The sequence below is a fragment of the Simochromis diagramma genome, unplaced genomic scaffold (genome assembly GCF_900408965.1).
Source record: "Simochromis diagramma unplaced genomic scaffold, fSimDia1.1 OVJJ01000361.1, whole genome shotgun sequence".
In the NCBI taxonomy this organism is placed as follows: Eukaryota; Metazoa; Chordata; class Actinopteri; order Cichliformes; family Cichlidae; genus Simochromis; species Simochromis diagramma.
Genome location: NW_024386860.1, coordinates 7,381,599 through 7,393,854, shown reverse-complemented (window position 1 = coordinate 7,393,854; position 12,256 = coordinate 7,381,599). Strand labels below are relative to the sequence as shown.

The following is a 12,256-nucleotide window of genomic DNA, read 5'->3' as shown; positions in this document are numbered from 1 at the left end:
GTGCAGCAGCGAATAACCCATCCCATTACTGCCACCCAGCGGAGACATTCAAGGTTTACACTTGGATTTTTGAGGATGGAGTTGGGAGATGGTGGTACAAAGGAACTTGAAGATCTTCACAGTCGACACAGGGCTGTCTGATATGGGAAGGGGGGCAGAGTTGAGGGGTGTCTCCTGAAGCCCACTGTCATCTCTACAGTTTTAAGAGTGTTCGGCTCCAGATTGTGCTGACTGCACCAGAGTACCAGCCGCTCAACTTCCTGCCGGTATACAGACTCATCACCATCCTGGACTCTCTTCACTGCTCTTGTGCAGAACGTTGATGTCAGGTATTTAAACTCATCTCCCATCACTACCTCTACTCCTTGCATCTACACTGCTACATCTGTCCCCATCATTCTCATTCTTATGTTCTTGCTTTTTGTTTGTTTGGGTATCTGTAAGCACTTATTGATTTTCTGCAAATTAACAAGTTAAAGTATTATTTTCACCACTGCTGAACTCATCTGCTCCCTGCTGAATAAAAGTTCTCCATACTGTTTGCAAACGTTTTGAAAAGAACTCAACACACATTTAATTTGAAACAGTTTTTAATTGAAGACCGACACACAAGTGTTAATGTTTAGAGGTTACACACACTGTAGTAGCATATTTTATATCACAAAGTGTTGCTAAGCATGAACTTAGTATAGTGAATGACAGCCAGCATAGCAATTTAACTATCCCAACAATCCCAACAATCAGCAGTTTCATTTAGCATTTTAATCCAAAACATCAGCATCACCAAAAGCATTTGAAACGCATTTTTTTAAGTGTATATTTGAGAAAATTTTCTGATTCCTCACAGAAATCAAATGAATCAAAGGCTAACAACAACTACAATATCATCCCCTAAAACCCAGAAGCAAGTGACTTTATAACAGTGAAGTTTCAAACTTAATCACCATCATCGCCTTTATTTCATTGAATGGTTAAAAAAAAAAATAAAGCTCTCAGTCCAATCCTTTGTTTTCGTCATGTGTTTTGTTTCTGTTTGGCCACATTAACTACGCTCAAAACACGAGGGTAGGGAGGTGCAGAGGGCCAGACAACTGTTGTGCAAAACAAACAGTGAAGGCAACACTGTGAACTCATAAACAAATCAATACAGCCTGAAATCTTCCATCAATGCAATGCAAGGTGAAAACAAAGAAAAAAGAAAGAAACAACAAAATACACCTATGAGTAGAGACGAGACAGAAAGCGTGAGTGTCTGTGTGTGGACCACAGGCTGATATTTCATCGCTCTGATATAAATAACCACATCCTTACTGTGGTTGTAAATCACAGCCTGAACGGCAGCCCGCATTAAGCTGTAATATCACCACCTATGTTGGTGGTGTCATATGTCACAGTCACTGTTAATTATTTATGAGACTATCATATCAGTAATATTAACACAGCAAGAACCTTTCGATCATAGCGATCATCTTCGATACAACATAGCGTGACATCCCAAATTCAGTTTACTTTTTCCTCCTTTGGTCGGTCACTAGCAAGGTGCCAAAAGATCAGTGGATTCGGTTTCTCTCAGCAAAAGCACTACGGCACAAAGTGTCATCCTTTGATCACTTCTTGGTTTCTGTCTTCTGCACGCCGTCAACACGTTTCATCTTGACTGTCTTTTGCAGGCTGGTTTGCATGTTTTAAAGTTTAGGCATTTCACTCTAAATTGTGTTTCTGACATTGTGTTTTATCACACGCTTCGAACATTATGTCAGTGTCATTATTTTCATCTTTATACTTAAACTGATGTTTCATCTACTGGCAGATTTAATCTTTTAAACTTTTTTTTGATGTTCTCGTTGCCCCTGATCGACTGATAAAGGCTTGTTGAGTTTCTCTTGCTTTAAAGGTTTTTCATCATTGATTTTCAATCTTGCATCTTCACGTCAATAACCTTATCTTGGGTTGTTGACATGTGTATAGCTATTTTTCCTGGGACCAGAGCCATGGGTGAGCTATGGAGGCCGGGACCAAAAATAGGAAATATCGCACCTTCAAACTTGTGTGTAAGTGTGACCAGGTGCTTCCCTAACCCTCCATCCCAAAATGACACCTCTCCCTTTTCTATATTAAGCTTGACTCGAATCTTTTCAGGTCGCTGCTGAAGCTGCAGCTCTTCACGCTTAGTCGTCATTACATTATACACCCCTTTGCTCAGTCCTAAGGCCCACACACCGCGGTTTGTTGCAACTGTAAACTTCTTTTTACGCTGCAATGACTCTCTGCACACTCCCACTATCCACTTGGGGTTGTCACCTACAAAGACATCCCATTTGTGTTTCCCGGAGGTGTAAGCTTCAGCACCTAGGACAAAGACGCAGGGATCAAAGCGCTGTGGGTTATCGGGGACGGTCAGCCGCTCTGAGCTTTCCTTCACACTGACCAGGTCTGAACTCAAAGACAGCCAAGGCGAGGCTGTGTTCGGGTTCAACAGCACTGGATCTGCACACACAGGGTGAGAAAAGCCACAATGGGGGTCAAATTTCTTGTGAAGAGATATGCTAAATGTACTAAATGTAGGAAAGTCATGTACAATCTCTATGCACTGTTCTAGAGCTCAAGACTACAAACATCCACTATTAAGTGCTGGCAGGAAAAGACTAACTAGTATTAAAATGTACTGATTCCAAGGTTCAGTGGCATTTCTTTCTGTCTGAAATAAATAAACAGACTAGTTATTTTTGTATTCGGTCCTGAAATACTGTAGTATAGCCATCCTCAAGCTCAAGCTTAGTTTTCATGGAGGATCTGGATCACTGTCAAATGATACCAAATACATGATGAACAGCTCAGTCCATTCAACACTGGTTTTCAGGCAATGACTGAAGTGCAATACTGATCTACATTCACAATTCTTATAATAAAGATTAGCCTATGAGAAGCACTCTAGTGCACGTGTGTCTTCTAAAATTTCTTTATATTTCGGGCAATAAAGGCAGTTCCACTGTTCCAAAATCCCACCGTGTAACGTACTCACAATATTTCACATGAGACTGCATTTTCTTCCATACGTTGAAGCCCAGACCACCAACGTGTTTGGCCACGTTCAAAAGGGATCCGTAGGGAAGGCGAGGCTCTGAACGAGACCAGTGAGCTCTAGACAAGAGGCGGCAATGTGTCAAGTTAATGAGAGACAGTTGTAACTTAGCAAAAGACAGCAGAGAGCTATATATAAAAAAAAAAATCGTAATTTGACGATTGTGCAAATATTTATCAAAAACATCATCGTAATGAATTTTTTAGATGTATTTAATCTATAACAGAGATTGTTTTTGCAAAGATTATTTCTGATTACAGCGAGTTTTGCAGGGACTTACTGTCTTTTTAAATTCTGGAAATTCTGAAACAAAAAAAGTGACCGAAATCAGTTTGATTCAAGTCATGTAAAGCGCTCGTGAGACACAAAACGACATTGTGATAACAGACTTTTTTTTTTTTTTTTTTTTTTTACCCGGAGGAGTGGTAGATCCTCATTGCCCATCTCCTTCTTAATTGTATCAATGAGCTCCTTCATAGCGACAACATCCTTTTCTGTGCTTTCAATCAGTTTCTGTATGCCAGCGATCTTCTCCCCCTCCTCATCAGACAGTGCTTTAAGACGCATCGCTTCTTCTGCGGTGAGCACGTCGTGAAGCCTCTGAAACTCTGCTTTGATCTGCTTTTCTGCTTCTTCAGCCTGATACTGTATTAAGACAGAGCAGATTTGTACTGTACATTTGTGCTGTGTGCCAGAAAAATATTAACGTGAAGCAGTGAAATTAATACCCCATAACCTATGGACAGAAATATGCTTTAAAAGCATTGCAAATATGAACGATATGATCCACAAGCATACAATTGTGTACAGTGATTTGTGTGTAACTTTTGTTTCATGTCACAGACTGAAATGGAGACATCTGGGCTTTCTCTCTGTGTTTGTCTTTTTTTAATGTATTACTTTTTTTTTTTAATGAAAAAGTCTTTTCTTGTTCTCAATAGACAGAACCGTGCATGTGTGGTCAAATTGCTTTGTATTAGTGCCTGGATTGAAGCATGTATTTGTGAGTCCACAGAAGTTACACATGAATCACTGTACACAATTGTGTATCTTACTTTTTGCCTGTGGATAACATTGTACGTATTTGCGATGCTTTTGAGGAATATTTCTCTCCGTAATTTCCCGTCTACATGTCCTATAGTCTCATCTTTCCTTTGGAATGTAACCTGCACCGGATCAGTTTAACATAAGGGGGCAAAGTACTTTACAGATCGCCCCAGGAAGCCACGCTTTAGAAACTGAAGATGTCTGAATTCAAAATACCAGTCCTGCTGCTATTAATAACCAGCTTAATCACTATTCATGTAATAAGAACACCGTGAGACATGTCAGTCACCTTACCTTGATATAGGTCACTGCGTTTTTGAGATTGCGAGATGTTTTCTTGTACGAGTCCACTTTCTTTTCAAAAATGTGGACTCTCTCGCTCAGCTCCTTCTGCAAAAAACATCATTAGCACAAAATGTTTTAGGCCAGTGACAAGGGTTACACACACAACACAAATATACATATGTTAGACAGATGACAGGATATCAAATTGTAAATGGTCTGGTACTTATAGGAGATACTTATATAGTGCCTTCTATTTAATATGAGCATTCAAAGTTCTTTCTACTATGTCTATCCATCTATCAGTATCTTGCTCAAGGATACTTCAACAGACTGTAGGATCTGGGGATTGACCCTTTCTGCTACCAGAGCCACTGCTGCCCAAAAGATTGTGCTTTAAAACAATTGTTGTAGGGGGATAGAGTTACCAGAGAGCTGTTACCAAAAAAGGGTGACAACGTTTATTGCAGGCCAAGATATTCACAAGCATTCACTGTGGTGCTTCAGGTGGTTGTACAGACTGCAATAACAATCCTGTGAACAATTTTCCGTCTTTGATGGCAGATAACGGGCATCTGATATACTTCTTGATTATCTCTTTTTACAGAAGATCCAAAATTGTCACCGTTGCTGCTGATGACATTATATCAGAGCCTACATAGCTGATAGAAAGGACATTAACGCTAACTAAAAACGTATTTGTAATTTGAATCCACATTCAATTTTTCTTTTTTAGTCTGGCACTGGCCTTAAACCACGTTTGGTAAACTTACTGTTAACACCTTTACGTAACATATTACTAAATGAGCAGCTGCAACTACAGTTTGTTAGCTTTTAAGAAATCTCAAACAAACCAGTTCCTGCTGGTGGAAACAGGATTGCATAGCACTTTTTTTTTTTCTTTCTCAAGAAGAATCTGACAAACTGGTTAGGGGAACTCTTACCTTGCACATGGGCGCCCCATCGCTCAGTGTGTACAGCCTGTGGGTGCTGTGCAGAGTGACGCAGTCCACGCACACCGGCTCCTCGTCCTTCTCGCAGTACAGCTCCAGGGGTTTCAGGTGCAGGTTGCAGACTGCGTCACTGGGCTGAATGGTTTTCGGTCGTTTGTTCGTCTGTTTAAGGAAGGACTCGCAGGTGCTATTGAGCGCACGATTGGCGATGGCCTTGTCTTTCTCACACTCCTCCCTGCAGACGGGACACTTTTTGCTGTACTTAAAATTTTCCTCCAGACACTGCCGACAGAAGCTGTGGGTGCAGGGCAGCAGCATCGGGTCCCGGAATATGCCCTGGCATACAGGGCAGGTCAGCTCCTGCTGGAGAGGTAAAGGCTCATCCTCATCCATGTTGTCAGACATGGCTTCACAGGCCCGCTTCAATTTGCTTTCGCTTTCAAAAACAGCGAAAATCGACAAATAAAGGCAGACAGACACGTATCCACCCGCCTCCGTGGGTTAGGCGAAATAACTGGCGAAATGTTGGTTAGATTAAAACAGAAAGCAAAAAATAACGAAGATTTACTATCATTGCGTTGACAAAGTTCAACAACTTCTTCCCGCAACTCCTTTTCCGTGTATGTGATACAGGAAGCAGATCTACTCACTGTTTTTTCAAGCACTGCCCTCTAGTGGTCCTGGAGGGAACAATAAATATCTGGTGGGGAGCAGGATGAGCTGATCCCAACAAACCCAATATAGGACAAAGAGTTTGTTTGTGTGGGAAAATGAGGGACACGCTTCTAGTGCTGAAAAGGATGTGAAGAAATTTATTTTTTCTGAAATTTGACATTCAAAAAATTCCATGAACAGCCAGCGATTAAAGGAACATGAGGTTTCTTCTTTTCCTTCAATCATAGTTTTCCCAGTAACATTTATATGAGCTCCTTGCTGTTATTTCAGTTCAGGTTTCAGAGATGGTGCCATCCATCCATCTGCTAGCACATTTCTTTCAGAGCGACAGCTTTCTCATGACACTGACAGATAGGTGTCACCACAGGGGAAAACCCTGTGCCAGGTAACGTCAGCAAGTTTCACCCAGTGACTGTTTGCAATTCTTGTGGCTGTCTTTCTTTCTCTTTGTGGTTATTTTTTTTTAAAGCCTATTCCAAAGAAATCTGCACAACCTTTGAAATCTGCAGTGACAAACATTTTTCCACTTTGCTGCAGCGTGGAAACTAAATAACACTTTAGCCTGCAGGAGACCCACAGTGAAACGTTTTGGTGCTTTTTCAGGCAGATTTTAGAAAACTATCTTCCCTTACGGTGGGTGTTGATTTTCAAAAATTAAAGGTAATCAAAATGTAGAACATTTTTTCAGTATGGGGAGAGCAAAGGATAAAAATATGTTGCGGTCCCATATAAAACAGAAGGTGTTTTCACCCCAGTGAAAGGAGAAATGAAACCTATGAACTACGGCATAGATTTATAAAAAGGCATGCCCACTATGCATTTCCCAAATGAATGACAGTTTTTGTACATTTAGGCCGCTTGAGGCTGTCACAATGAATAAATATTATTTGAGATGGTTTTATTACTTTTTGTGTTTCCTTTACTTTCGCCTCATATTTTGATGTACATCATGGAGTACCAACACGTCTCCCTGGAAGCTCAGATAACACAGCAGCTGTCATTGTGCAGTAGAAATAACTTAAGGTGACTTAACCGATTCTTAAACCAGGCAAGCATAATCTATGAAGATACATAACTGCAGCACACAAGCACATTGTTTTTGTATATTTTCTCTTTATTTTTACTTGCCAGTGAAGAATCTAAAACATTTTCCTGTTTGCTGCTTAGAGTTTATAAAAGAGCTGGAGCAGGATTTTGCACTTAATCTGGTTTCCTCTGTTTATCTTAGTTTATTAAACAGTCTTTGCGTTATTTGGAACATCAATCCTTTAGTCACACTGATGCAATCATACAGTAGATTTGTTTTACAAAACACTGTTCTGAGAGATGATAGCGGGGTATCCAACAGATGGCACTGCAGCACCACTGCGTGACGTACTCTGAGTGGTGATTGTTAAAGAGTGGTTCCCCAAAGGTGTGCCCCTTGAAATGTGGCTTCAACCATAAATTGTCGTTGCAACTGACCATAAAGCTTTCTTTCTTCAGCTGGTCCCCTTAGGGGTTGCTACATCCATGAATCTTCTCTGTGGTCTTCCTCTTTTCCTCCTGCCTGGCAGCTCCATATTTAAGATAATTTTCCCAATATATCCACTATTCCTCCTCTGCACAAGTTCAAATCATCTCAGTCTTGCTTTTCTTACTTTGTCTCCAAAATGCTTAAACGGAGCTGCCAACTCCAGCTCTGCCTCCTTTCTGTTTTATGTGTGCCATCATCTCCAAACCATCACCAACATCTTGTAAACTTTCCCTTTAACTGCAGTTGCATTTACCATTAGTGCACATCAAAGGCCCTCACTGGTGTTGATGAGGAAAACAAAAATCTGCGAGGGTGGTGGTGGTGGTGGTGGTGGGGGACTGCTTTTGTTTTAAAGCAAAACACAAGCAGCCAACACAATCTACTAACTACAGAGTTTTTAGCTTGGCCATAGTTTCAGCCTAAATGCCTCCACTGTGGGGAGAAGTTGGCTGACATGGTGCCAAGCAAGCTGAAAAGGAAACCTAACCCATCCTTTCGAGAGAAACTTGGCTTCTCAAAGGAAAGGCTTGAGCTGAACAAAAGCTTTCACTATATCTGATTTTTACTACACTTCCATCATGGTGAAATGAATATTCCTGCATTATCCACTGGAAATTTGAATAAAAATAACAAGGAGAGTTTTTCAATGAAAACATCTTTGACTTTTATTAATGTGTGTTTTCTCTCTTTGTCAGTAAATGAATTAAACTCAGCCTCTAACGTCTGTTTGCGACAAACAGACCGTTAACAGAAATGTAGAAAATTTGATGATGGAGTGATGATGATGGTGTTGCTTTAAGAAAAGTGTTTACAGTTAAGATAAGAACTGATGACACTGTTCTTCTGTGGGTAAGATATGTTTTTTTTGTTTTTGGCAGGTGTGAATAATCCAGTTTAACCTTTAGTGTGTTTTTGCCTCAAAATACTTGAAAACCACTGAGCACGGTAAAGTTACCAAACTCAGAGACACTGTGAATTCTGCAACAACAAGTAAAAGAAAACAAATAAAAGAGAAAAATTCCTTTTAGAAGGACAGTGACAGCATGTGGAAAATGTGTGGTTGGGTTTGTATGTGTGTCTTTTGAACAATCTTGGTAACGTTTTAAACAGGAACCAAAACAGTGAAGCTCCCAGTAGCAACAATTCACTGCAAGTTTGGTGTTTTAGACAACAAACTGTAAAGAGGCTTCAGAAAGTCCTCATTTAACCAACCAACAAACAAACATGCATTTGCTGTGAAACTAATGCTCTTTTTCTGACAACCTCAACATTAAAAAATACTTTTTGCTGTTAATAAAGCCGTGAACAGATGGCAGAACCTGAATGCAGTGGAAAATTTAATTATTTTACAAAAGCATAACCAAATCACTGTGTCTGGACTGGACTCCATCTAGAGTTGACCGTTTGGCTAAAATGGGAAATAAAGCAAGAAGGGCCTGAGTCAGGGAGGTGATCAAGAGCCCAACGCATCGCTGTAATAGAGGTTCAGTATTTCTCTGCTTCCTCTGGCAATCGGCTACATGGAGACCGTGGTGAGGGTTTGACTTAAACGTAAAGTGAGCGGTGAGCGCATAAGGAAAAAAATCACCATCTGAACTGGGAAGACACACAACTGAATATGAGTCAAACTCCAGGAACCTTTTTTTGCCAAACACGTAGTCCACATATCCCCTGGACTAGCACCATCCTCGAGCCTTAGCATTGTAGTATGGCAGCGCTTCTCAGCAGAGGCACAGGGAGGCTGCCCAGAACTAAAGAAAAGATGAATGTAGTCCCACACAGAGGTACTCAAGAAAACCTTTCCCACAGTGCATGTGATCTGAGAATAGGGCAATGGTTTAGCTTTCAGCATTTTAATGACCCAAAGCAAAATATATTACTGAAGTAACCTCAGGAACTTGGTTCAGATAAGGTTTCCACCCCCCAGAGTATCTGTGAAGAGTCCAGTTCACACATTTCTGACAGAGCTCGAGAGCATGCGCCACGCTGAGTGGGATAAACTGCACAAATCTACGTGTGCATTTCTGAGATATGTGAATTTAAAGGTCTTAAGTTTTTATTAAGTGAGCAATTTCATATTTTGACTTTTAAGCAATTCTATAAAAAACACAAAAAATATTCTCATTGTTATTTATGGTTCATGAATTTTAGGCCATTTATGCAAGTCATTTGAGACATTTAGAAACTGTAAGACAAGTTATGCAGAAAGTGAAAGAGTCCGAGCACTTTCTGATGCAACTTCAGAAAGTGTTTTGTTTGCTGTATGTTATATTAAGCCACTGTAACCAGGGGCTACTGGGCTTAGTCATACAGACTTTATTAATACCCCAATGCATAAAAGTTTTTATGCATTGGGGAAAATTTTAAGATTCTCTGTGTAAAGCTGAACCTACTCAGTGAGAAGCTCCCTACAGTCTTATTCTTTCTCAGCGTGATCTTTCAGATATACCACATGTTGAGCTGTAAAGTATCTTTTGCACACTGACTTTATACTGTGATCATGGCAGACAGACACATAATCTAGACTTACGATGCCTCTTTGTATAGCATGCATACTCCTGTCATGTATGCATGACAGGAGTATGCATGCTGTGCTGTTGGCTGATCCCTTTGCAAAGTAAATTCAAACTCAAACTGACTGTTTGAGGTTTATTTCAGATTTCCATAACAAGCTTCAGCATTGACGCCTTGGTTGATTGAATGAGGGGTGTGAGATGGACAGAAACAGATCATACTGGAATAATCTATTTTTTTTAGCTTTACCTCCCATAGTTGAGACACAAAAAGGCCAAACAGTGTAGACCCTAGATGTATTCCCATTGTGTATCCAGAAATGTTGTTCTCAGAGGTCAGATATGTGAAATAAATTGTGATAATTCTTTGGGGAAAAGACAACAAACAAACAAAACCCCCGCACAAAAACTGATTGCCCGCTTTTGGTCTAGAGATTTGTCATCACAAGGCTGAGTAAATTCAGTGCTCAGGGAACAAAGAGTACTTTCTCAATGGGAAAGTAAATTGAGGACAAGGGTTTTCCGAACGTTTAAGTCTGTTGTGACTGTTTTGCCTGGTTGTAGCGAAAGACAGTTTGGATTTGAGGTGACATTGATAGAAATTAATGTGCCAGATAGATAGAATTAAGCATTTGTGAGCATGGGGATAGGTCTGGTAAAGAAAACCCCACTGAAGACTGAAGAGGTGGATGCTGTTTATATGAGGGGAAAATATGGTGATGGTGCTATAAGTGTTACGTATGTTTGGGTAAAAAACTTTGGGGCTCCACAGAGAGGAACACTCAGCATGAGCTAATTTATTTGGAAGGAAAAAAATAGATCATAGAATAAAGAAGAAAAGAAACTGAAAAGACATTACATCTGTGGAAATATGAAGCAGAATGCGGGAACAGAGGGAAAGGAGAAGCTCAAGAGAAAAGTCTTGACTCATCACTTGCAAAAGGTCCTAGCAAATTTCCTACATAAACATCAAGATTGTGATTGAGGCGATGATGAGATCAGGGCAGGGCATTGAGAGAGGGCATACAGGGAGGCCATAGCAGCCATGTAATGCAAGACACCATCTCGTTCACACTGAGAATACCATCAGAACCCAACAGAAGAAGAAAAAAGGAGAAAATGGACAAAGTGCTCCACCTGATGATCCAAACCCTGTACCAATCAGTTCAAGCTACAGCCTCTTTGCCAGAACTCCAGAGGATGAGGATGATATGACCTGGGCATCTGTTTCAAGTGCTATCAGAGGGAATACCTCAACCGGGACAGCATCGCCACAAGAAATGACAACGAGAGACGTGCAACTATTCTGACTCATCTGATACCTGAAGTTGACGGTACCACGCCTTTGGCACATGCACATGATAGTATACCAGCCTGAGCTCACACTTGAGTAACTCCTCCACAGGTTAGTGGCAACTAAGTTCACTCTATCAGTGTGTGGGAGTAAGTTGAGAGAGAACATTTTACTTTATCACTTGATGAACTGGAGAAAATCTAACTTTTAAACAGGCAATTTTACTGTCTGTCTGTTTTTAAACAACTTTTTTAGACTGTTATCTAAAGTGTTGTTTGTCATTTTTGAAAGCCCTCAGAGTAGTTAAACCTGAAGGGTTTGAGCCTAAATCTCACAGTGTCAGTCCTGATTGGCTGGTATTAATAAAAACTCTCATAATTTGAAAAGACCAAAAGTAGTTTCCAACTTTTAGCGCTGACTGAATATGTGGTGAAATAATAGGAACTGGGAATGCACACTATATAGACAGCAAGGTGTTTAACATGAATTAAAACTAGATGTGAAATATTTAGTTTTTTGAGTCAATTAAGGAAAAAACATGAAAAATAGATTCTGAGGGGAAAAAATTATAACTCCTGAAATGATTTTGTTTGTTTGGAAAACTAAAATAAACCAAAAAATAGAGAGAAAAAACTTCTTACTTTTAGCACTCCCCAGTTTGGTAATATTTGATATCACATTCTGCCTCATGAGGCTTTGATGCACATGCTTATTGAGACTTTAGAAATCTGTTGTGGCCGTGAAGCAGCCACACAGCTTAATGCACCAAATCTGATCCTTATGTGCTGCTCTCAAAGCACGGCAGTGACAGATGAGAGGATTTTGGCCCTTTTGGTCAAATATAGAACAAACATCACTGCAAACACTGCAATTTTATAAAATCCTGCCAATCTG

The 12,256-nt window shown here is 40.2% G+C and overlaps 1 protein-coding gene across 1 annotated transcript; it reads right to left on the bottom strand.

The window, feature by feature from the left end:
• Positions 1–572: 572 nt before the first annotated feature.
• On the bottom strand, positions 573–6,014 carry trim35-28 (tripartite motif containing 35-28). The gene is made up of 6 exons (XM_040030226.1): positions 5,356–6,014; positions 4,424–4,519; positions 3,497–3,727; positions 3,363–3,385; positions 3,023–3,141; positions 573–2,487 (listed from the first exon to the last, which is right to left on the bottom strand). Exons 1-6 carry the CDS (start codon positions 5,767–5,769, stop codon positions 1,913–1,915), a joined length of 1,458 nt encoding a protein of 485 aa, XP_039886160.1. The 5' UTR covers positions 5,770–6,014; the 3' UTR covers positions 573–1,912.
• Positions 6,015–12,256: the final 6,242 nt, after the last annotated feature.

Excerpts from the sequence above, each read along its gene's own strand:
- trim35-28 (XM_040030226.1), bottom strand. The coding sequence starts at position 5,769 with ATGTCTGACAACATGGATGAGGATGAGCCTTTACCTCTCCAGCAGGAG. Across the intron at positions 4,520-5,355 it reads ATGGGGCGCCCATGTGCAAG|AAGGAGCTGAGCGAGAGAGT; the intron begins GTAAGAGTTCCC and ends TGTTTTTTGCAG. Across the intron at positions 3,142-3,362 it reads TTCCAGAATTTAAAAAGACA|AGCTCACTGGTCTCGTTCAG; the intron begins GTAAGTCCCTGC and ends CCTCTTGTCTAG.